General features: G+C 41.8%; 1 protein-coding gene across 1 annotated transcript in view; it reads left to right on the forward strand.

The window, feature by feature from the left end:
* The first annotated feature begins 20,253 nt into the window (after positions 1–20,253).
* RAB39A (RAB39A, member RAS oncogene family) overlaps positions 20,254–25,579 on the forward strand; it is a 26,919-nt gene continuing 21,593 nt past the window's right edge. Inside the window, exon 1 of the mRNA XM_006833798.1 lies at positions 20,254–20,558. Coding sequence (XP_006833861.1) covers positions 20,332–20,558 — 227 coding nt within the window. The 5' untranslated portion in view covers positions 20,254–20,331. The remainder of the gene's footprint in view (positions 20,559–25,579) is intronic.

Here is a 25,579-nt window from a genome sequence, read left to right on the forward strand (position 1 = left end):
GTCTGACCTCTGATTCTTGGGACTTGTGCAGGGCCTATCACCTAACCTGATTCTCCAACTTCTGCAGCCTTGTGATTTGGTGTGAGTGAGGAGAATTCTCCAGACTAACATCTGAACTATAAATCTGGGACTTGCCAGCCTTCACTGCCACATGACAGTTTGCAGGTTCTGTGAAACATTGCAGCAAATAGTGGAACCCTAGGACCTGAGGGAGAATACTGAGGGGTGGAGTTGTGGTTAGTATCAGGGATTACGGAGTAGTATGTTGCTGCTGTTGCTGTTCAGTGCCATAGAGTCAATTCCGACTCACAGTGACTTTATATAGGTATTCCAAGGAGTGACTGGAGGATTTGGACCACCAACCTTGTGGTTAGCAGTCCAGTGTTTATCATACAGTATCACACCAGGACTCCACAGAGTAGTATTTGTTGTTGTTATAAAATGCCGTTGAGTCTATTTCAACCCATAGCAACCCTGTAAGCGTTTCTGAGGAGCCACTGGTAAGCTTGAACCGCCAACCTTGCAGTTCAAATGGCTTTGCAGTCTGATGCATTAACCCACAGCGCCACACGCATCTTGGAAATGGTGGACATTTAGGATGTTTTTAATCTCCAACTCATAGGGACCACCCTCCTGCTGCTCCATACAAAGTAAACTATTCTTGCAAATATGTTCTCTGTTGTCCAAAGGATCCCGCTGAAACATCCATATATTTTGTTACACTTTGGCAAAAATTAAAATAAGGGGGTTTCACTACACTACTGTTGTTTAGTTAGATGGCATCAAGTCAATTATGACTCATGATAAGCTTATGTACAAAAGAATGAAATGCATTACCCATCATCGTACGTCATCCTTGTAATCACCAACAGGTTCAAGTCCACCGTTTCAGCAATTGTGCCAGTTCATCTCACCAAGGGTTTCCTACATGCTCACTCGTTCTCTACTTTACCTCCTTGGTCCTTCCTGATGATGTGTCCAAAGCCAGAAAATCTTACAATATTCTGTTTTGACCCATAAGGTTTTCATTGGTTAATTTTCAGATGTAGATGTCAAGTCTCTTCCTAGTCAGCCTTAGTCCAGAAGGTCTGCTGAAATCTATCTGCCATGAGTGACCCTGCTGATTATTTGAAGTAATGGTGGCAACGCTGTCAGCATCATAGCAACAGCAACGCCACCAGACTGCTAGCCAGACACCATCATTTGTAGAGACCTGAGCCTGAGGCAGGTGATTTTGAAAAAGACGCTTTTTCCCCTTCTTTTTCTTCCCCATGTTGGGATCTCTAGGAGTCCTGGTGTGGCACTGCAGGGTAAGCACTGAATTGGTAACTGCAAGGTTGGCAGTTCAAACCCACCAGCCGCTCTCGGATATACAGGGTCACTATGAGTCAGAACTGACTCAGCAGCATGCAACAACAGGATGTTAGGAAAATACAGCTCAACCTATTTAACTCTAGTTAGGACAATAATAGTGATCCTCTTATAATCTACCAGGTCCCTAAATTTTTGATAAAAATTAATGGGCACTCTTGAATACATTATTGAAGAATGCAAGCTACATTCAGGTTTCCTATTCCAAAGGAAATGTTGCTTACTAGAAGCTTTTGCAAAAGCTAAGTCATTTCTAAAAGAATAATCAGAGCCCAAGAACTTAGCTCTCTGATTAGGTAAAAAGGTTCTGAACACTCTTTGGTAGTCTTCCAGCTAGAAATAATTGGCATTTGAGAAAGCTTAGACATGGAAGAAAGCCAATATTCTTTCCTCTCCCTCAATAATATCGATTTCTGAATATCTTTGTAAATCAAAATTTTCTAAATATTTTAGGTTTGGGACTAGAGGAAAATTTGTTTTTACTTTCACAGTTCAGAAATTCTACCAAAATTGCTTTCTCTAGTAATCTTGAATTTCATTTTCATGATTTGTATTCTAATCTTTGAGTCATTTAATTTACAGTGATAGGAAAGTGATGTAAGGAAAAAACTGAAGTGATTGATCATCAAGTTAATCACCCTCAGCAAAACTGTCAATTTCATAGGTAAAAAATGCATAACATTGATTCAATTTGCATCTCTTTGATTACTAGTGAGGTTGGTCCTTTTTTCCAATGCTTAATGGTCATTGATATTTCTTTGTTTGGGAACTGTCCATCAATAGACATGGTCATTTGATTTTTCATATAACAATTCCAGAATGGTGAAAACAAAGTATGTCCCAGCCCTTCCCTTTTAAATTTGCATCTTAATGACATGATACTGTTCTTGAACCAGTTTACAGTCCCTTAGCCAAAACAACAAAAAGCAAGCCTTTATCTTAAACTTGAATCACTTTTAGCATCATCACTATCACTTATCTGCTCTTTGTAGATAAGAAGTACAGTTAAAAAGTCAACATTTTTAAAAACAAAATTTTACCTTTGAAAGACACCAGTGTTTAACTTACTAATCCATTATAAACATATACAAGCCAACTCATTGTGTTACCTACACATATTTTCATTTTGAATGACTGAGCTAGACATTTCATATCACCTAACATAAACATTTTCCAAGTCAAATGATTTAAATCATGTTCCACTTTGGGGTCTTGATGACCCTTTCATTTACATGTCGGAATGAATTCCAAACTACTTCTTCAAGAGAATCTAGGTTCTGCCCAAAGGTACTCCATTGATCTGTCTCCAAGACCTCCCTAGAATTTTTTGCCTGAAACTTCTATACTCTTACTTAGAGTATGCTAAATCTAGTCCTTGTTGTTGTTGTTGTTGTTAAGTGTGGTCGAGTCAGTTCCAACTCATCATGACCCTATATAGGATATTGGAGGAGCTGCTAGTGAGTTCAAACCTTGCAGTCTAGTGTTTATCCTACAGCACTACACCAGGACTCCTTAACTCGCTAAACCTTAACTGTCCAAACTCCTTAACTGTCCAAACCAAAAGCAAGCTGAACCTGAGCCTAAATCATGCTCAGACATGATGCCATTGGCCTTCACTGAGGAGCACTTATGCAAAACAATCAGATCCACTGATCTCTCACTTCCTTGTCCTCATCTCCATGACCTTGACCTCATCCACGCCCTGAGGTACTCACTTTCCAGAGTCCCATCTGGGATCTGTCATCACCAGAAACTGTAAACAAACAAACAAAAACTCCTTAGCATCCAGTTTCTTCTGACTCAGTGTGACTCCTTTGTGAGACAAGAGTAGAGCTATCTGTAATCTAAGGAAGCAGAGCACCAGGCCTTCCCCCTATCCATCACCCCCACTCCAGCGCTTTAAGTAGGCTTGAATTGCCAACCTTTAGGTAAGCAATTGTGAATAAGCTGTTTTTTCTTTTTTCTTTAATGTTTTATTTTATTGTGAATTATGTGATAGTTTACATGGGAGAACATAAGCTTTACATTCATCCTATCATATATCATTTCATTGCCATGGTTACAATCCCCTCCATGCATCATCAACCAACCTAAGGGTATACTCGGAAAGCCTGCCCCCCTTCCTCTGGCCCGGTCATCAGCAGACAGCACCTCTCCCTCTCTGGATCTAGAGTCTCTGCTTCCATTTCTGGCATCACTGTTTCTCTGGGTAGTGTCTCGCACTCCACTCTTCTCCCTTGATGGTTCCAGGGACCTCTGCTCCTGGACTGCATAATCAATCACCCCCCTCCTTTTGCTACAAAACATCCACCTTTACATTTCCAACCCTCGCAGTCAGTCCTGATATCAATTATTCACTATTATACCACAAGAGTCCTATCCCCATCTCCTTTCATCAGCCCTGCCCAGACAGATTAGATACTACTCGGTGGAGATTCTACCTTCCTCCATGCCCTCTGGATCTAGGCTCCCTCTTGAAAGCTTGTAAGCCAGTCATTTCTTGCCTTTGTAGCACTCCCATTTTGGATAGCCAATGTCTAAGTTGCCCATCCCTGTCTACTCTGTATATGGAGGGGGTGGGAATGATCCTCACTGTAAAGATTTGTTCCCTCTTTTGGGCTACTGCATCCATAGGTGTAGGTTATCTTCATCATACTGTATCAGATTACTCTTTTTTCCCCTCTTCTTTCTTCTTCTAGTTGAGCTCTGTTCATCCAGTCATTGAAGCCAGGTCAAGTGGGTATTATCTGCAAGTGTGGGTGTTCTTGTGCATATGCCCTCTCTTCTTATCAGCTGGATGCTTCACTCTCCACTCTAGTCCTCTGTGGCTATGTCACTAACTCTGGGCCCAAGAGCCCCCAGGTCTTGCCACACTGCTGGCCGACCAGGTCTCCACCCGGGTTTATAAGAGTCTATTGAACGTAGAAGAATTGATGCATTTGAGTTATGGTGTTAGAGGAGAATATTGAAAGGGCCATGGCTGCCAAAAGAACCAATAGATCCGTTTTGGAAGAAGTGCAGTCAGAGTATTCCTTGAAGGCCAAGATGACCAAACTTCATCTCTCACACTTCAGACATATTGTCAGGAGGGACCAGTCGCTGGAGAAGGAGATCATGTTTGGTAAGGTGGAGGGTCAGGGAAAAATAGGAAGACTCCCAACTAGATGGATTGGCCAAGTAGCAGCACTGATGGACTCAAGCGTGGCAACAGTAGTGAGGCTGGCCCAGGCAGAATTAGGCAGTGTTTCATTCAGCTGTGCATAGGGTCGCTATGGGTCGGTACTGACTCGATGGCACCTAACAACAACAACAACATTGAACGTTGTAGGGCTTAGCTTACAGCTTCATTGCTATTTTTCCCTCACTTCCCCTTATATGTGACGAACGTGGTCACCAATCAGAGTGTGCATTTCCATTGAGTCTTACTGTTTCATCTTTAGTTTTTTTGTTTTGAGTCATTGAGCCATACTGGGACCAACCAGAAACTATTTTTTAAAATAACAAACAAGAAAGAACGCTGTCATCAAGTCAATTCTGACTCATAGTAACACTGTAGAGGCTCACTGTAGAGATTTCTGAGGCTGTAAATCCTCCCGAAGTAGACAGCCTCATCTTTCTCCCACAGAGAATGCTGCTTGCAGTTAGAAACCTAATGCCTACCTCACAGAACCAACCAGAGACTATAACACCTCCCAAACCACAAACATGAAGTCTCAACTCAAACCTGCCTGGCTACTTTTCTCAAGTTGTTGTTGTTGTTAAGTATTATAGAGTCGATTCCGACTCATAGTGACCTTGTACAGGGTTTTCAAGGCTGCAAATCTTTACCGGAGCAGAAAGCCTCATCTTTTTCCCGCGGAACAGCTGGTAGTTTCTATTTGCTGACCTTGAGGTTAGCAGCCCCATTAGTAACCACTACGTTACCAAAGCTCCACAACAGTTCTTCAGCCCTCATTAAGTGTGCCTGTCCATTGACATCCACCATTCTTTTTCTGAAATCAGGAAACTCTTTACTCAAAGGTCACAACAGCAGAAAAACGGCAATAAATGAGGTGGTGGAACGGCAATAAATTAGGTGCTAGCTATGAAACAGGTGCTAGCTATGAAATGGAGCTCTGGTAGCGTAGTTGTTACGAATCGGGCTGCGAACCTTAAGGTCAGCGGTTCGAAACTACCAGCCGCTCCGCGGGAGAAAGATGAGGCTTTCTACTCCCGTAAAGATTTACACCCTCGGAAACCCTGTACAGGGTTGCTATGGGTCGGAATCGACTCGAAGGCACTTAACAACAACAACATGAAACAGGAGGGAGCGCTGTGCCTCTCCAGGATAAGCACTGGAATGCAAACCACAAGATCGGTGGTTTGAGCCCAGTGGTTCAGCTACCACAAAGATTTATAGTCTTGGAAACCCTAGAATAAGTGCCCATTCACAACATGAGACAGGCGAGAGTGGGGTGTGTGCTGAACAGACAAGAGCTCACAAAACGGGGTCTGTTCTCAGTAACATAACAAAGAAAGGCACAAAAAACATTGAAATGAAATTACTAATAACTGTTGTTGTTGTTAAGTGCTGTCGAGTCCATTCAACCCACAGTGACCTTGTATAGGGTTTCCGAGGAGTGGCTGGTGAGCTTGAACCTGAAGGCTCAAATAAACTGGTGCTAAAAATGACACCTAGGAGAGTTCCTTTTCTTTGTTTTTGTTGCTGTTTTAAGCTAAGGATTTGTCTTCTTTGGAGAGGATTTGGAAAAAAGGCACAAGAGACTATAGGAAACAAAGCAATATTACAAAGAAAGTGTTGCCTTTGTTCTTAAATTGGGAGGGAGGGGCAGTCCATCCGTTAAAATAGTAACAATAAGATTTCAGTGATTCCAAAGGAAACAGCGAAAGAACAAAAGAACGCTAGCTCCCAACTTCTTTCTTCGGTTTGGGGTCACATTGTCCTGAGGGTGCAGCTCATACCACCCCCTTGCAGCCGTCACCCATGAACCAGGTGGCCTAGGAAGGGGAGCGGGCTTGCGGGGCCTACTGGAGGCAACGGCTGTTTCCTTCCGCAGGCCTGGGACCCCACTTCTCTACTACCAGCACCCAGACCAGGAGGGAGACGGCTACCCATCTACTCATCCCTGTCTGCCTGCCTGCCTGCCTGCCCTCAATGAGATGGTGAGCACGCAGAAACCACGGCAGCCTGCCCCCAGGGACCTCCAACCACTTTCAGTGTATTAAGACTTTCTTGTCTTGTTTTCTTTATCCACATTAGGTGTCATTGCCTAAATTTATAAGGCTATTTATTTGTTTATTTATTATCATTCGTGTAATTTACGATAAGCACTGGATGCAAACCGTGAGGTCCGCGGTTCAAGTCCACCAGCTACTTCACAGGCAAAAGATGGTTTTCTGCCCCCGCCAAAAATTTAAAATCTCAGAAACCCTATACAGGATTACTATGAGTCGGAACCTACTTCACGGCACACAACAACAAAAAATGTGTCGGAATGACTCGACAGCATCTAAGAACAACGATTTTAAAATCAAAAAATAGGCCTTGCTTTATGCATTACATGATGTAAGGGATCAGCAATGCCGGAGAACCTAGCTTCTCTTTCTGTGTTTAAGAGCTCTGCTCCCTTCAAGTTGGGTCCATTCTCTGATAGGTTCTCTCCTCATGATGACAACTCAAAATCCAACCAAACACACTCTCTAGACTCAGATTTTTAAAAAAGAACTTTGGTTAGTGGTGGTTTTGTGCCGTGGAGTCAGTTACAATTCATAGTGACCCTTTACAGGGTTTCCCAAGGCTGTAAATCTGTATGGGAACAGAAAGCCTCATCTGCTGACCTTGTGGTTCGTAGCCCAATTCTAACCACTAACACTACCAGAGCTCCTTAAAAATAACTTTAGTTTCTATCAAAAGTCTTCAGTCCTCATGGCTGAAATCAAATGTCATTACCCTTTTTATTTAAACATAAGTGACCCTGATTTTGCCTTCTAGAGAGAAAACCTTAAGTTTATTCAACAAAAAATAACTGAATGTCTCCTTATGATCAAGTAACTGTTCAAGGTGCAGGAACACACTACAACTAAAACAGATCCTACTTATTCCTGCAAACCCTTGAACTTGTAGAATTTATTATATTATCTTGGGGAAGACAGACAATAAACAAAATAAATGAGTAAAATATATAGTATGTTGTTGTTGTTAGGTGCCATCGAGTCACTCACTTCCAACCTGTAGCAACCCTATGAACACCGCCCAGTTCTGTGCCATCCTCACAATTGCTGCTATGCTTGAGCCCATTGCTGCTGCCACTGTGCCAATCCATCTCCATTTCACTGACCCTCCACTTTACCAAGCATGATGTCCTTCTCCAGGGACTGGTCCCTCCTGACAATAAGTCCAAAGTATAAGAGATGAAATCTGGCCATCCTGGCTTCCAGGGAACATTCTGGCTATACTTCTTCCAAGACAGATTTGTTTGTTCTCTGGCAGTCCATGGTACCTTTAAAATTCTTTTCCACCACCATAATTCAAATGCGTCAATGCTTCTACAGTCTTCCTTATTCATTGTCCAATGTATTATGTTAAATGGCAATAAATCTTAGGACCAAGACAAAACAGAACAGGAGGACAGGGAATGTAATTTCATATAGAGTATGCAAGGAAGGCTTTATGGAGATATTTCAGTAAAGACTAAGTGAGTTGAAAGAGCAAGTCAGGCAAAGATAAAGGACAAGAACCGTTCGGAAGGGAAAGAACACAAGCAAGGGAACCTGCCTGGCATGTCTGAAGAACAGCAAGGAGGCCAGTAGGGTTGGTGTGGCAATACGGAGAGGAAGGTTAAAGATGAGGCCTGGGAGGTAATGGGAGACCAGCAGCTTTGATGTTTGCTCTGAGTGAGGTAAGAAGCCCATTAGTGAGCTTTGAGCAAAGAAGTAATGTGATCTGATCGACATTTTTACAGGCTCATTCCAGCTACGAGGTTGAAAATAGTAGCAAAAGCAGGCCATGGCCTAGGTAGACACTATTACAATACTTCATGCTAAAAATGATGATAGATTGCATTGTAGTAGAGGTGAAAGCATTTAAGAAATGGCCAGGATATAGATATATTTTGACCATAGAGTCTATAGAATTTACTGACAGAATACTTAAGAAGAATGAGGTCTAAGATGTTTGGCCTGAGCAAATGGCATCTCCATATTCAGAAGTAGGGAAAGCTGAGAGAGGAGCAGTTTCTTCTTGATGTTTCCTCACTTGTAAACATCAAAGCATCCACATTGAGTACATAAAGCATTTCTTAGTGCTTAACATAGCAATCACAAAGAGCACTTGGAGAATTTCTTAGCATTTAAAAAGAATTTCAGAGCCAGAAGATACATTAATGATCATCTAGCTCATTAGCTTTTGAATTTTTTTTTACTGCAATCCAAAAGAAACAAATAATACATCTTGTCCCAGTACATACACAATTACTGAAATAAAAGTTCCATGAAACAAACTTATCCTTATTATGTATTATATAGTAGAAGTTTTTGTTTTTAATTCTGGTTGTTATAACAAAAACTAGATTTCATAACCTGCAGTTTGCAAAACACTGATTAGCTAAATCCTTTCTCCATTCAGATGAGGAAACAAAGATCCAATGAGAATAAGTGACTCGCTATTTATAGAATCAAACTTTTAGAAACACACTCAAACATAGCATTTAAAATAAAGTACTTACTTATTAATACTCAGCATGAAAATCCAAATATGCCTGAAATTAATCATTCGTTAATTATTAGAAGGCAGATTAATCAAATTGTAGCCAGTAATGAAGCTCATCAGATTGTGTGCACACTACACACATATAGAAGTTCAAGTTCATGGAAAATTATGGTTAACAGGTCATTTCAACTAAATGTATATTTATAACACATCTACCACATGAGTCCTAGTATAATAGGATTAACACTGGGCTACTAACTTTAAGATCGGCTATTCAAGCCCACCAGCTGCTCCTTGTAAACCCCTGTTCAGGGTTGCAATGAGTCAGAATCAACTCCTATGGCACTTAGCAATAAAGACCACATGTTAGGTTTGTGTGTTGTGAAACACCAATGAATTACAAATCTTTTGAGCCATGAGGAACTCACAATCAAGCAGGAAAGATAGTCAAATAAATAGCCACAACTCAAAATGGCACCTATTATAGACGATATGGAGTCCTGGTATGGGCTACAGGTTAATGTGCTAGACTGCAAGCTTGGTTTGAACCGAAAGGTTGGCGGTTCAAGCTCACCAGCCATCCTCAGAAACCCTATACAGGGATGCTATGAGTTGGAACTGACTCAACAGCACTTAACAACAACATGTAAGATATAAGAGATATTACAGAAGCATAGAATATTATTTGTTTAACTGATATAGGTACACAAATAAGGAAGAAACCGATTCTCCCCAGAAGTATAGTCTAGAAAGACTATATATAGTTCAGTTCCAAAGACCAAGTCATTATGTTAAAATTAACTTTGAAAATGGAAGATGGCCACATCAGATCACAAAATGGAAAATGACATCATTATATAACTGCTATATTATAACATTACAAACCTCTGAGACACATGGCCCTGCCAAGTTGACACATAACGTAAACCATCACAGCCAACATTATTCTTGTCTTTCACCTGAGCATTTATTATTGCCAGATATATGTCATTAATGTGAAAAATAGTCAGATTTTTCACTACTATCATAAATATGAAATGTCAGATAACAAGATAGTAAATAAGTGAGGAGCAGATGTATTTCTTCTGAGACTTGGAAGATGAATATAAATTTGCTGAGCAGATGAGGTATGGATGGGTATAAGGCAGGGGAGGGGACAGCATTAAAAAAATGTATAGCATGAATTGCATGTCAAGTAATGGGTACGCCTGACTAGATCATGTGTGCCATATTGTGTTTGGTCTTACACAACATGATTAGTTATTTAGACTTTGTTGTTGGTGTTGTTAAATGGCATCAAGTTGGTTCCAACTCACAGAGACTACTGTGTAGGATTCCCAAGAAGCGGCTGGTGTGTTTGAACCATTGACTTTGTGGTTCAAACTGACTTTGTGGTCCAGTGCTTTATCCTACAGTGCCAGACCAGGACTCCATTTCAACTTTATCCTGGGGCAAATGAAGAGTCATCAAAAGTTTTTAATAAAATAATACTGAAAGTAATGTAGGAGCTAAATGGGAGGCTATTGAGCAAAGCACCCTAAAATGAGGAGAGACTGAACAAATATACTAAAAGTAAGGTAAAAGTAACAGGATTTAGTGACTGACTAAATTTTCCAAAGGAGAGGGAGGCATCCAAGATGGGTGAAACTTTTATTCTATCTTAATCAATTGAATTAGTGTCTAACCTAGCTTAATGCCCTCATTAGATCTCTCTGGAGGCCCAGGGACCTTATAAAATGTCCCCATGTCTTTAGCCACAGAGGACTAGAGTGGAGAGTAAAGCGTCCAGCTGATAAGAAGAGAGGGCATATGCATAAGAACACCCACACTTGCAGATAATACCCACATATCCTGGCTTCAGTGACTGGATGATCAGAGCTCAACCAGAAGTAAAAAGAAGAGGGAAAACAAACAAACAAACGTATTCTCATACAATTTGATGAACTTGACCTACACCTATGGAAGCAGTAGCTCAAAAGAGGGAACAAATCTTTACAGTGTTATGCCCAGAATTCAGGGTCCCCAAAGACCATCAAGGAGCCGACACCGATGCAAGTTCACAAGGGTTGTTTATTCATTCTTGAGCTTGGACTCCACCTGCATCTGACGCAGCGGATGAGGGATGGAGCCTTGAACTCCTAGTTATTCAAGCCCGAGCTCGGACTCCACCTGCATCCAACGCAGTGGATGAGGGATAGAGCCTTGAACCCTCTGTCTGTGGGGTTTTTATAGAGTTTTCAAACAAGCTGTGGTTTCTCAGCTTTACAATATTTGGATTGGTTGACATTTGGCAAAGTATGAGATGTTACAGTTTAATTGGTCAGTACTGGTGGTCTTTTGTTCTTAGGCTAGGGTAAGGAAAACATCTGGCATCTGGCCTTGGGTTTTCCTGTGTACTGCTTCTCTAGTTCTTGCTGTTACTAGGGGTGAAAGGATATTCTAAGGCAGCATGAGCTGATTTAGCAAGTTCCTGGAACAGGAGGACGTGTTCAGGCTAATGTACAGAATGGAGTCTTTTTCTTGGTCCTACAACAGCAAGAATCATTCCCACCCCCTCCACACACAGAGTAGACAGGGATGGGCAACTTGGACATTGGCTAACCAAAATGGGGGACAGGGGGCTACAAAGGCAAGAAGTAACCGGCTTACAAGCTTTCAAGAGGGAACCTAGATCCAGAGGGCCTGGAGGAAGGTAGAATCTCCAGTGAGTAGTATTCAATCTGACTAGGCAGGGCTGATGCAATGAAATGCAGATGGGTCTCTTGTGATACAATAGTGAATAATTGTTATCAGGACTGATTGTGAGGGTCAGAAATGTAAAGGTAGATTTTTATAGTAAGGAGGGGAGTGATTAACTTTTCAGACTAGGAGTGGAGGTTCCTAGGACCATCAAGGGAGAAAAGCAGAGAGCGGGACCCTACCCAGAGAAGCAGCGATGCCTGAAATGGAGCCAGAGATGATGACGTGGAGTGATGGAGCAGCTGGAGACTTTAGATCCAGATAGGGAGAGCGACTGTGTGCTGAAGACCTGGGGGATACGGGGGAAAGAATGCATGGAGGGGATTGTAACCATGGCAATGAGATGATATACGATAGAATGAATGTAAAACTAATGCTCTCCCATGTAAACTATCACAGAATTCACAATAAAACATTTAAGAAAGAAAAAAAAAAAAAGTCCCCATGTCTTTCCCTGACTAATGGAGTTTATCCAGACTATGCCTCCTGTCTCACATTCAAACTTTCTCTGTAGCCTGACCCTAAAAGAGACTTCAGTTAACCCACCTGTTGCCTTTCTAGTTTAGTTCTGTCTTGAATACTATTCATTAGATTATCTTTAGCTTTACATTCTGCAGCCATTAGACCAATCCCATCCCTCTACTATACACAGCAGGGTCCTGGTGTGGCGCTAGAGAATAAGCACTCAACTTCAGGGTCGGTTTGGACCATAAGGTTGGTGGTTCAAACTCACCAGTCGCTCCTGAAAACCCTATACAGGGTCGCTCTGAGTCGGATTCAACTTGACAGCACTTAACAACAACAGCTATACACAGCACAAGCCCCCAGGCTTCAGGTCAGATCCAGTACCAAAGGCTTTCACTTGTCTGCTGTTGTGATATTGTCATGTGCCATTGAGTCTGCTCTGACTCAAAGTGACCCTATATAGGGTTTCCAAGGAGCAGCTGGTTGGTTTGAACCACTAACCTTGCACTTAGCAGTCCAGTGCATATTCTACAGTGCCACAGTAGCACTTGTCTATGGGATTTGAATAAATACTAAAGCCGTAAACCAACCTGTAGAATACAGGAAAAGAAAACATAACAAGAAAGCTACTCAATTCAGTTTATATTTGGGATACAAAAGGAAAACATTAACCCACTTGTTATGAGTTGAATTTTGCCGCCCCCTCAAAAAAAAGTTGTTGTTGTTGTTGTTGTTAAGGGCCATCAAGTAGGTCCCTACTCATAATGATCCAGTATAGGGTTTCTGAGATATGTATTTTAAATCCTAACCTCTGTGCCTGTGGTTATAATCTCATTTGTAAATTGGTTGTCCTTGTTATGTTAATGAGGCAAGATTATGTAGGGTGTGTCTTGAGTCAATCTCTTTTGAGATATAAAAGAGATTAAACAAGCAAGCAGAGCTGAAATGAGAGAAAGAGATGTCAAGACACATGAACACTGCTCAGGAGCACAAACTCAAGAGTCAAAAACCTTCCTCCAGAGCTGACAGTGAAAGCCTGAGCCAACCCTAGAGCCAACACCCTGAAGTTAGACTGCTAGTCTCCATAACTATGAGAATAGAAACTTCTGCTTGTTAAAGTCTTCCTCTTGTGACATTTCTGTTATAATTGTTGTTGTTGTTGTCAGGTGCCATTGAGTTGGAACCGACTCATAGCGACTCCATGCACAGCAGAACGAAACAATGTTCGATCCTGGGCCAACCTCACCACCGCTGCCACCCCCGAGTCCATCAATGATGCCACCTGGCCGATCCATCTCGTTGGAGGTCTTCCTCTTTTTCTCTGACCCTCCACCCTACCCAGCATGACATCCTTCTCCAACGATTGTTTCCTCCGGACTACATGTCCAAAGTAGGAGAGACGAAGCTTAGCCATCCTGGCCTCCAAGGAGCACTCTGGCTGCACTTCTTCCAAAACAGATCTATTGGTTCTTTTGGCAGTCCATGGCACCCTCAGTATTCTCCTCCAACACCACAACTCAAAGGCATCAATTCTTCTACGATCCTCTTTATTCACTGTCCAGCTTTCGCATCCATATGAGGCTATTGAAAACACAATGGCCTGGGTCAGGCGCACCCTAGTCCTCAAGCTGACATCTCTGCTCTTCAATACTTTAAAAAGTTCCTGTGCAGATTTGCCCAGTGCAATACGTCGTCTGATCTCTTGACTGCTACTTCCACGAGTGTTGATAGTTGATCCAAGAAGAATGAAGTCCTTGACAACTTCAATCCTTTCTCCATTGATAACAATGTTGTTTATTGGTCCAGTGGTGAGGATTTTTGTTTTCTTGACATTGAGATGCAATCCATATCGAAGGCTGTGCTCTTTAATCTTCATAAGTAAATATTTCAAGTCCTCTTCACTTTCAGCGATCAAGGTTGTATCATCTGCATATCGCAGGTTGTTAATGAGTCTTCCTCCAATCCTGATGCCACGTTTTTCTTCATAGAACCCAGCTTCTCGTATTATTTGCTCAGCATACAGGTTGAACAAGTATGGTGAAAGAATACAACCCTGTCTCACACCTTTCCCAATTTTAAAACTTTCAGTGTTCCCATGTTCTGTTCGAACAACTGCTTCTTGGTCTAGGCACAATAGCAATAGATAACTAAGAGACTATCCTTTCTCCAAGACTGCAAATAAGCCATCTTCCCCAGCCAAAGAGACTGGTCAGCTGCATGTCCTTGTCTCACTAGTCATACATCCTTGGTTCAGGGATGGACACCTGTCCCAAACTGCACCAACCGGAGTCTCTCTACAAAGATGTGAGAATTAGTGCATGTCTAGACCTCTAACATAAAAACATGGTAACTGCTGCACTTATACTTCCATGTGAACAGAGCAGGAGATAAAGTGGTCTGTAGAAAGAGAAATATCAAGCACATTCCAAGAGGGAGTAGAAAGGAGAGATACAGGGAGGCAAGCTGCATGGGATATCCTACTGCTGTTGTTAAGTACCATCCAGTTACTTCTGACTGATAGTGACCCTGTGTAGAGTTTCTGAAGAGCCACGGTTGGGTTTGAACCACCATCTTGTGGCTAGCAGTTTAGTGCTTATCCTATAGCACCACACGAGGGGACCTTAATAGTTTTCTTTTTTGATTCCCATTTCTTTCAAATGCCAGTTGCATTCCTGCATGTGAATTCTCTAAAACACTACTGCGTCCTTGTAATAAGTAGAGTCATCTTTTTATATATGACTCAAAGGTTTCAATAAAAGAATCCTTTGTTGTTGTTGTTAAGTGCCGTCGAGTAACCAACACAAAATATTTTCAGCCTGAAATGCATATCTAACACCTAAGAGAGAGATATTAGTTTGATGATAGAGCAGAGGTTGGGGTTGGACTTATGGTTTGAGTAAGGGTGTGGCGCTGTGGGCTAATGCGTTGGACTGCAAAGTCTGTTTGAACCACAAGGTTGGTGGTTCAAGCTCACCAGCCGCTCCTTGGAAACCCTATACAGGGTTGCTATGGGTCAAAACTGACTTTACAGCACTTAGCAACAAAGACTAGATAAAGTCACCAGAAAAAGTCCCAAGGGAAGAGATGAATGATGGATCTCTAAGGAACTTCAGTATTTAAGGAATAGAAGACAGGAAAAGGACTCAGTGAAAGTTAAGAAGAACAGAAAACTAGGAGAAAATGCATTTGTGAAAGCTAAGGATTGTGTTGTATTTACAGAAAATCTGACCATCTGAACGGGTATGGGACGGAGAGTAGGAGTATTCCCACAAATATATAAGGGTTTGACAGAGGATATTTATACATGACTATTACCTTTGCTGCAAACACACCTATTAATGTGATGGATCATAAGGGATAAAATGGTGAAAACTTCTTAGGCATTACCAAACGCCTCAAGGCAAAAAGTTACTGCATGTGGGATCATCGTCTATTGGCAGAGCATAGTCCACAAAGATACTGTTCTATATCCTACTTTGGTGAGTAATGACTGGAATCTTAAAAGCTCATGAGTAGTCATCTAAGTTGCAGCTCTTGGTCTCTCTATGTGTGGAAAAAAGAACAATGATAAAAATTGAAGATGCTTGGAATCAATTAGTCCAGGGGACTAATGGAACATATAGACATCAGTCTCCACAATTCGGAGACGAGAAGAACTAGATGGTGCCTGGCTACCACTACCAAAGGCTCTGAAAGGGATCATAATAAAAAGTCCCAGATAGAATGGAAGAAAACTCAAAATTATTTAAAAAAAAAAAAGACTGGGCTTACTGGTCAGAAAGAGACTAGAGGAACCCGAGATCATGGCCCAATTTTCAATCAAGAGGTTAGATATTTAGGGAGTGAGTGGCTAACAATAATAGTAAGGTATGCACTGCATGGAATGATCAATGATTCAAGATTAAAAGGGCAACACTTACCTGGGGGCAATGTTTAGAGGGTTTGGGGAAGAGGGTGAAATGGAAATAGTAACCACAAGGAGGAAGTGAGATAACCGTTGTTACATGGACGGGACTGCAATCATTGAGATGAAACAAAGTGTGTGTGTTGTTGGATGTAAAACTGATCATCTCCTCTGTAAGTCTTCACTCAATTCACAGTAAACAATTTCAAAAAAGAAAGAAAGAAAATGTGACATCAGTGGCTTACACAAGTAGTAATTTATTTGTCTTGCAATAAGATGTGTAGGGTTTCTTCCTTTTTCTCCTACCACTATGCATTTAGGTCTGCATTTACCATCACAAGATAGTTGCTGTACTTACAGGCTTCATGTCTGAAACCCATATAGGAAAGACAAGTAACAGAGAAGTGAACAACAGTAGGGTATCAGTTTCTTTCTATCAGGAAAGTAAAGCTGTACACAAACTCCCATTTATTTCTCATTGGTCAGACATCTGCCTCTTGGCCATCTCTAACTGGAGAGGGGCTACAAGAGAGAGGATTGTGGATGAATGTCAGGTCAGCCAATCCATTTTCTGCTGTAGAATCTAATCAAAACAGATGATATAGGGAGGCCAAGGAGGATGGTAACTAAAGAAGGGAAATTTGATAATTAGGAAGTGGCAACCTTATCAAAATCACTGTCATTATTATATATTAAGAGGATTGTTAAAGACTAAACTGGTAGTTGAGGTGCCTTGGTAGTGTTATGTGCAGTGGCTGTTACGCTTATGGTCAGCGGTTTGAGTCAATCAATTGCTCCACCAGAGCAAGATGAGATTTTCTGATCCTGTAGAGATTTACAGCCTGAAAACCCTAAGCAGGGTCACTATGAATTGGAACCCATTCAACAGCACACGTAAAACAACAACTGGTAGGTGAAAAATAAGACAGAGCATTCTGTCTTGATTTTGGAAAAAAAGAGAATGATGGAGGAATAAAAAATCTGAAGGTGAGACATAAAGGAGAGGTGGGGTTTTTTTCTGTTTTGTTTTAGGATGAGGAATACTTTATTATGTTTGTATGCTGAGGGGTAGAAAAAACAATTGAAGAGGAGGAGATTTGTGGTATAGATGGTATGGTATAGAGATTAACGGCTGAAGAAAGCCAAAGAAGATAGATAGCAAGAAAGTAAATAGTCTTGAAAGAAACATTTCCTCCAAACCAAGAAAGGAGGTAAAAATGAAGAAAGATATCAAAAGTTTGGATGTGGGCAAGAAGCAAATGAAATTGCTGAAAATTATATTTTGACAAATATAAACTTTAGAACTATTTTACTTTGTTTTAACTTTTTTTTTTTAAATAAATGTTTTATTATAAATTGTGTGATAGTTTACATGGGAGAACATTAGTTTTACATTCATTCTATAATACATTGTTTCACTGCCATAGTTACCATCCCGTCCATGCATCATCACCCAACCAAAGGGTATACCCTGCAAGCCTGTCTACCCTCTCCCCCAGGCCCACGGTCCTCAGCACACAGCCCCTTTCCCTCTTTGGATCTCAAGTCCCCAGCCTCTCTTCACATCATCTTCTCTGCTTCCATCTCAGGCCTCACTACTTTTCTGGGTAGGGTCCCACTCTCCGCTCTTCTCCATTGACGGTCCCAGGGCCCTCCGCTCCTAGATTGAAAAGTTAATCACTCCCCTCCTTGCTATAAAATGTCCACCTTTACATTTCCAACCCTCACAATCAGTCCTGATAACAATTATTCACTATTGCATCACAAAAGACCCATCTGCATTTCATTTCATCAGCCCTTCCTGGACAGGCTGGATACTATTCACTGGAGACTCTACCTTCCTCCACGCCCTTTGGATCTAGGTTCCCTCTTGAAAGCTTGTAAACCAGTTGCTTCTTACCTTTGTATCCCTCCCCCCATTTTGGGTAGCCAATGTCTAAGTTGCCCCTCCCTGTCTACTCTTTGTGTGGAGGGGGTGGGAATAATTCTTGCAGCAGGGATTTGTTTCCTCTTTTGAGTTACTGTATTTGTAGGTGTAGGTCAAGTTTATCAAATTAAAAAGCATCAGATGATGCTTTTTCCCTCTTCTTTCTTCTTTGGGTTGAGCTCTGTTCATCCAGTCATTGAAGCCAGGTCAAGTGAGTATCATCTGCAAGTGTGGGCCTTCTTGCATCTGTCTGCCCTCTTCTTATCAGCTGGCCGCTTAGCTCTCCACTCTAGTCTTCTGTGGCTGTGTCATGGACTCTGAGCCCATGAGTCCCCAGGTCTTGCCTCACTGCTGGCCAACCAGGTCTCCACCCGGATTCACAGTAGTCTGCTGAACGATGTAGGGCTTAGCTCACCACTTCATTGATGTTCTTCGGTCACTTCCCCTTATGGGTGACATGCGGCGTGGTGGCCAATCAAAGCGTGTATTTCCCTTGCGTCTTAGTCTTGGAAGAGGATTTGCACTGAGAGGACCCGACCACTTGCCTTGATGTCTCCTGGGCAAGCAACCAGCGTGTTCTTGTGGTAACAGTTGGAATGCCCTTATCGTTTTGTATTTTTCCTGTAGGTCTTTCTTTCAAGAAGTATCTTCTGGTTTTCTAGCTGCTCCAGGCTGGTCTGATTGTCCTTTCAAGTGGAAAATTTCCCGTCTCTGAAGATCTGGATGTGGTTCAGGCTTCTACCTATAGTCTTATGTAATGCAGAGGCTCCTCAGGAAAGCTCCTTCACTGGACACATTGTAGCCCCATTTTAGGTATTCCTGGTATAACTTTTTAAAGATAAATTTGAAATCACTATTATGCAAGAGGGAGATCTGTTGGTGCAGTGGTTAAAGTTAAGCTCATCAGAAGTTGACAGTCTAAACAGAATCTGCAAGACTGTCACTTGTCCCTGGAAGAAAAGACCAGAAATTGACTCCAATAAATGTTACAGTTAGGAAGCCCGGTGAGGTACTTCTATACTTCTGTCATATAGGATCACTATTAGTGGGAACCAACTCAATGGCACACACAATTATGCAATTCTAGGAAAGACATGTGAACTAGTAAGATTGCACCAGAATTCAAGTTTGCTTGGTTTTGTTTAGGTTACTTTGACACCAACTATGTCGAGACCACTTCTAGGATTTTTTCGGACATAGGAGGGAGCTTCAAAAAGTTCGTGAGGAAAAATCCATTATCTTTTATTTGCATTTTCCTACTAACTTTTGAAGTCCTGTAGGATCAGCACTGGACTGAGAACCAAAAGGTAGGCAGTTTAAACACATCAGTTGCTCCCCTTTAAGAGTTGGAACCGACTCTACGGCACTTAACAATGCACAGAACAAAGACCAAGAGAAGCAGGCGCTTTTGTGGGGATCTCAACATTTCACTTTGTCTCCTCTCTTGCTTTCCTTGCTGAATAGCTTCAGGAAGTCTTGGGATGATAGTCCACATTTTTCTCACTGTTCTGGGCTATGGAAAAGCAATGAGAAGAAGGCAGCAACAATGGCTGAGTCCTTGCTAGAAGAATGCAGAACTCACTCTGCAAATCTGTATTGATCTTGATCTCAACTCCTTCATCTTAGAATGCCTTGAAGGTGACGCTCAGCAAGGATAGAGGGCAGAAAACTGTTAAATGCCTATATTTACATATGGTCATATTAATTAAAGATGAAGCAACACTAACCGCCCAAGTGATAGCCTCCCCATGCCAAACTCAAGCGCCTTAACCTACCCGCTCCACAGCCTGAAGAAAGCGATTCTCACTTTTCATTGGCTGACATTCCCTAAATTGAGGCCTTGCTTCATTTTATTGGTTGGCGCTGCTGTCACGTCGCTTCGCCATACCTTCTTTTACCCCTCGCACCCAGTGAGCTTTAGAGGAGATTGATTTACAGAGGTCGGGGGTGGGAGTCCCTTCACGAGGCGGTCTCACCCCCTCCGCCCCGCCCCTCGCCGCCCCGCCTCCGGCCCGAGGCCCCGCCCCGGCCCGGCAGGGCTCCGCCTCTCCCTCCCAAGAGGGCAGGGAGCGGGCGGCGGCCACAGCCGCAGGAATATGCTGGAAACCGACTGGCAAGCGCCCAGGAGGTGCTGAAGGGACAGTTCCCGCCGCCGAACTTGGCGCTGTGGCGGGTGGGTGGGGCAGCCTAGGAATCGGCGGGGTGGGCCCGTGAACGATGGAGACCATCTGGATTTACCAGTTTCGTCTCATCGTGATTGGAGACTCCACCGTGGGCAAGTCATGCCTCCTGCACCGCTTCACTCAGGGCCGCTTCCCGGGACTGCGCTCCCCCGCCTGCGACCCCACCGTCGGCGTGGACTTCTTCTCCCGCCTGCTGGAGATCGAGCCGGGCAAGAGAATCAAGCTGCAACTGTGGGACACTGCGGGGCAGGAGCGGTTCAGGTAGGGCCGACCCCCCTACCCCGGGTGCTCTGTGTCCCCGCCCCCAGCCCACAGACCGACCTTGGTCTCCGGGAACTCCCTTCCCTCTCGAAAGTGCAAACTCTCCTTTCTCGCTTCCCCTTTGCCCCTCCTCTTCCAGGGACGACTTCCTCCTCCGCAGTTTATCACTTCTTTCTTTGGCGCCCATTTTTCCTGAGCCCCCTTTTCGTCTTTTATTTCCCTCCTGACTCTGGTCACACATTCCACCCCCTCTTCCTCAACTCTTTCTGCCCCTGCCGGTATCCTGATCCCCAAGTCTTGGGCTCCCTTGCAGTCTTTTTCCCAATCTTGGTATCTCTCGCTAAGGATCCTGACCGGGCCACCCATCCACTATTGTTGATTGTTAAGTGCTGTCGAGTCGATTCCGACTCCTAGCGAACCTGTACAGTACTTCGGAGGAGCAGCTGGTGGGTTTGAGCTGCCGACCTTGTGGTCCGCAGTTCAGCGCTGAGTGTTAATAAGGATGAATATATTGGAAGGGCTGGAAGTATGAAGAGCATTAAATGTAAGAATATAACCTACAAACACCCCTTTCTTCCTCTAACCGGGCGGTTTAGCTTCCTAGCTGCCCGGGAGAACAACCTAATAGGATCCCCAGTTTTGTGACGGATCCTTTAGCTTTAAAGCAAGCATTGCTCCAAGCCGGGTCACAGCCTGGGCACACAGGTCATCTTTCTGAGGGAGAAGGATGCCGTAATGCTGTGAGCACCGCCCAGCACTGAATGTGGGCATTGGAAATACTGGGCCATGACCCGAGGGAATGTGTCTTGTACAGCAACTAGATGTAATATCCTGGACACTGGTGGCACAGACGAAGTTGTTTTGAAAGGTTGAATTGTTCTTGTAAGTTTCTCACCCTTAGTTTCTCACTATTGTAGGGAGAAGAGATTTACGTTGAAATTTGTCAGGAACTTTTCCTGTTTTATCTTAACCTTCTGGGGTGGGGAGAGTGGTAGTAGAAAAGAGAATCCATTTCTACGTAGAGAACGAGAGATCCAAATGAATAGTCTTATTTTAAATGTTCACTTGGAACATGGAGGAAGGATTTCACAAAAACGACGCATGCATGTTTTGCCAGTGAGAGAAAAAGTAAAAAATGTGTACCTACAGTTCTTGGATAGTTAAGATGGAACCAAATGTAAAGCACCTTTTAAATTTCTAGGATTTGTTTTTTGAGAAAGGGGGAAATCTCACATAGTTGTTTTTGTGTGTGTGTGTGGGTTTGTGTTGGGTTTTTAAAAATTGCATTATCAACTGGAACTCACTTAAGCAAGCATTTTGCAATCTTCAGCAAGTACTCTCCTTGTGAAATACAGTACTCCATGAGGGGACTTCCCAAACATGGCTTCCCTTTACTCCAGCCAGCGTCCATTCCAAATGAGATCAGCCTACATTTGTGAGAATGAGCCAACATTAAGTTTTGGCTTCCATTCCCAGCTATGACAGTGATTCATAAAGATAACAAGTGAACTGCTTAGCTTGCTTAAACCTTAATTTTTCTATGTATAAAATGGAAAGATAGTTAAGGCCATTCGTACAGGTGTTAAAGGCTAAAGATTGACAGTTTCACCATTCTAAAATTGATGACAAATTCCCTCACTGTGATCTCAGAGATGAACTTGGAGATAGTTCAGGATAAGAAAAGAACATTTACAAATAGCTCTTGCTTTACCATCCCAAATAAATATAACAAAAACATGTTCTTTCCCTCTGAAACGTCTAACAATTATAAATTGCAACTACAATTGAAAAATCTTAATGTCTCATTCTTTTCTTAAAAGAAAAGAGATATTACAACTTTACAAGAAAGCCAAAAGAGTTCATTTGTTAGAAGTCAAAGAACTTTCTACTAAATAATTATTTTAATGCCTTTAAGAAGAACGTAAGGAGCGCTGGTAGCATAGTGGTTACGAATCGGGCTTCTAACCTCAAGGTCAGCGGTTCGAAACTACCAGCTGTTCCATAGGAGAAAGATAAGGTTTTCTGTTCCCATAAAGATTTGCAACCTCAGAAACCCTGTGCAGGGTCATTATGAGTCAGAACCGACTCCACAGTATTTAACAACAACAAGAAGAATGTAAATAGTCATTCACTTTACATACATTATTAAAATCAGACAGTTACCCTCATAATAATGCAAGAAAAAAAATATAGATTCTTACTTTGAATAATAGATATCCTTGTACATTTTATCTCATGAAATAAAATAACACATGAAAATATGTTCCTGCCATCAGTCATTCCTGCCATTAGGAATTTGTGGTAAACATCATATTTGGGCGTTTATTGGAGATTAAATATAAAATGATAAAAAGTAATCCTGGTGTGGTGCTGTAGGATAAGCACTGGACTACAAGGTCAGTTTGAATCACCCTTGAGAACCCTATACAAGGTTTTATGAGTCAGAACTCACTCAACAGCACTTACTAACAACAACAACAATAAAAAGGAACCTATTTTAAACCGCTCATGGTATAGCTTGAAAGCATAAACAAATGTTTTACAGAACATTAAAATACTGAGTTGATAACAACAATCATGATTAGTCTTAGTTTCAGTGTTCAAATTAACATATGCTAGTAGACAGTGGGCATCCTGGTATGGTGCTGTGGGCTAATGTGTCAGATTGCAAAGTCATTTGAACTGCAAGGTCAGTGGCTCAAGCTCACCAGCTGCTCCTTGGAAATCCTATACAGGGTTGCTATGGGTCTCAATCGACTCAATGGCACTTAATAACAACAAGAAGTCGACAGTAATTACTTGCATAAAACCAAAAAGGAACAAAATCAAAGTGAAAAATGTTTAGAAAAATAATGTATATGTGAGCATACTATGAACTGTAACATAGCATTAAATATTGGTTTTTTATTATCAATATTATATTTTATAAGGATAAATTTTTAAATGCTATATTAAGGAGCTGTTATTAAATGCCATCTAGTCAGTTCCGATCCATAGTGAGACTCTGTATAGGGTTTCCAAGGTATGGCTGGTGAGCTTGAACCATCAGCCTTGTGGTTCAAACCAACCTTGCAGTCCAGCGCATTAACCCACAGCACCACACCAGAACTCAAAGGAGCTCTGATAGCACAGTGGTTACAGTCATTCTGTGGGAGAAAGATGAGGCTTTCTGCTCCCGTAAAGTTTTACAGCCTCAAAAACCCTATCCAGGGTCACTATAGTTGTTACCAACTCCACGACACACCATCACCACCATATCAAGGAGACTCAAAATGACAGTGCCTTTATTGACAAGAAGTCTTGGTACCCTAGTGTTTACAAATCCAATTCCTAACAGCAATGGTCAGCAATTCAAAACTATCAGCTACTCCACGGGAGAAAGATGAGGCTTTCTGTTCCCCATAAGGATTCATAGCCTAATAAACCCTATACATGTTTCCTTCTGCTGTGCATAAGGTCGCTATGAGTCAGTACCAACTCAATGGCACCTAACAACAACAACAACAGACCCTATACACGGTTGCTATGAGTTGGAACCAACCAACTCCACTTGGCACACTACTAACCAACCACCATTCATCATAGTGGAAGAAGTTTAGTAAAGAAGGAAGAATATTGTCTAGAATAGTGTTAATAAGGATAAATATATTGGAAGGGCTGGAAGTATAAAGAGTAAGAATATAAGCTTTGAGCTTTTCTCAGAAAACAACTTTTAAAGCAATATGAAAGGTGAAGTGAGATTTAAAAAAAAAAAGCGAAGCTATATTGGCTGAAGGGAGAAGAACCCCCTAGGCTTTTTAATTTCATGTTTCACCTTTGGGGAAGGAACCCTGGTGTTGTGGTGGTTAAGAGCTCAGCTACTAACTAACCAAAAGATTAGTAGTTCAAACACATCAAGTGCTCCGCAGGAGTGAAAGATACGGTAGGTAATCAGCTACCGTGAAGATCATAGCCATGGATAGTTCTACCCTATCCTACGGAGTTACTATGAATTGGAATCAAGTAAACTCCAACAGGTTTGTTTGTTTTTTGGTTTTGCCTATGGTGTATTATAATTACAGCCACTGCTGATAAAGCTCAAAGAAAAATATCCTCCTAGTGCAGTGTTGCTCAAAGCATGTTCTTTAGAACACTCGTTCCTTTAGATTCTTTGCAAAAGACAGCTTCTGTGATCAAGTAAGTTGAGAAACCCCAGTATTCCGTATCATACTTTTAGAAATTCATGTCAAACTCTCTAAGAAGTACTGATATGGATATCTATGAGAACAAACCTAAAGGAGTATTATTTGAGGAACACTCCCTGAGTTGCTTTGGCCATGCTCTTTTGAGTAGAACCTGTAGATATTTGAGATTTGCAGCTGTGGAAAACCTACAAATATTAGTTAACCAAATAATTAACTTTTCAAGGGCTGTAGGCAATAAATGCTGATATGAGGGATAGCCCTCACCCCATGTCACTTGCTGCAAAATCTAGTGGCCTCTAACTAATATCACTAAACTACTGAGCCTCTCTCTGTCCCTTTGCCTGCCCCTTTATTGCTTTTCCTCTTTCACTGTGTCTTTCTCTTTCCCATGTGTCTCAGCCTTCTTTTGGCTTATTGTATATTTTTCCTTTAACGTTTTCATCTATCTCTATTTAGTTTTCTTCCACCCTGTCTTTTTCTCTCCTCCTTTCTATTTTAATGTGTCTCCTACTCTCATTTCTTTTTAAAATGTCTCCCTTATTTTATCCATGTTGTTGTTGTGTTATTAAGTACCATCGAGTCTGCTCTTAACAATGCTGTATAGAGTTTCCAAAGTTTGGCTCTCTTATATCTCTGTGTTCCCTGATGTGTGCCTTTGCAACATTTATACAGTGGTAATATTTAAGAGGTTTAAGAGTGGTTTAATTTATATTTTCTGTTCTTAATTTTAAAAGCAATCAACCTGACATGATGGATGTATATTTCGTATCACTAAATTGTACACATGAAAAACATTGAACTGACAAATGTGTTGTACATATTTTCATAACAATTACA

The sequence above is a fragment of the Chrysochloris asiatica genome, unplaced genomic scaffold (assembly GCF_000296735.1).
Source record: "Chrysochloris asiatica unplaced genomic scaffold, ChrAsi1.0 scaffold00008, whole genome shotgun sequence".
Taxonomy (NCBI): Eukaryota; Metazoa; Chordata; class Mammalia; order Afrosoricida; family Chrysochloridae; genus Chrysochloris; species Chrysochloris asiatica.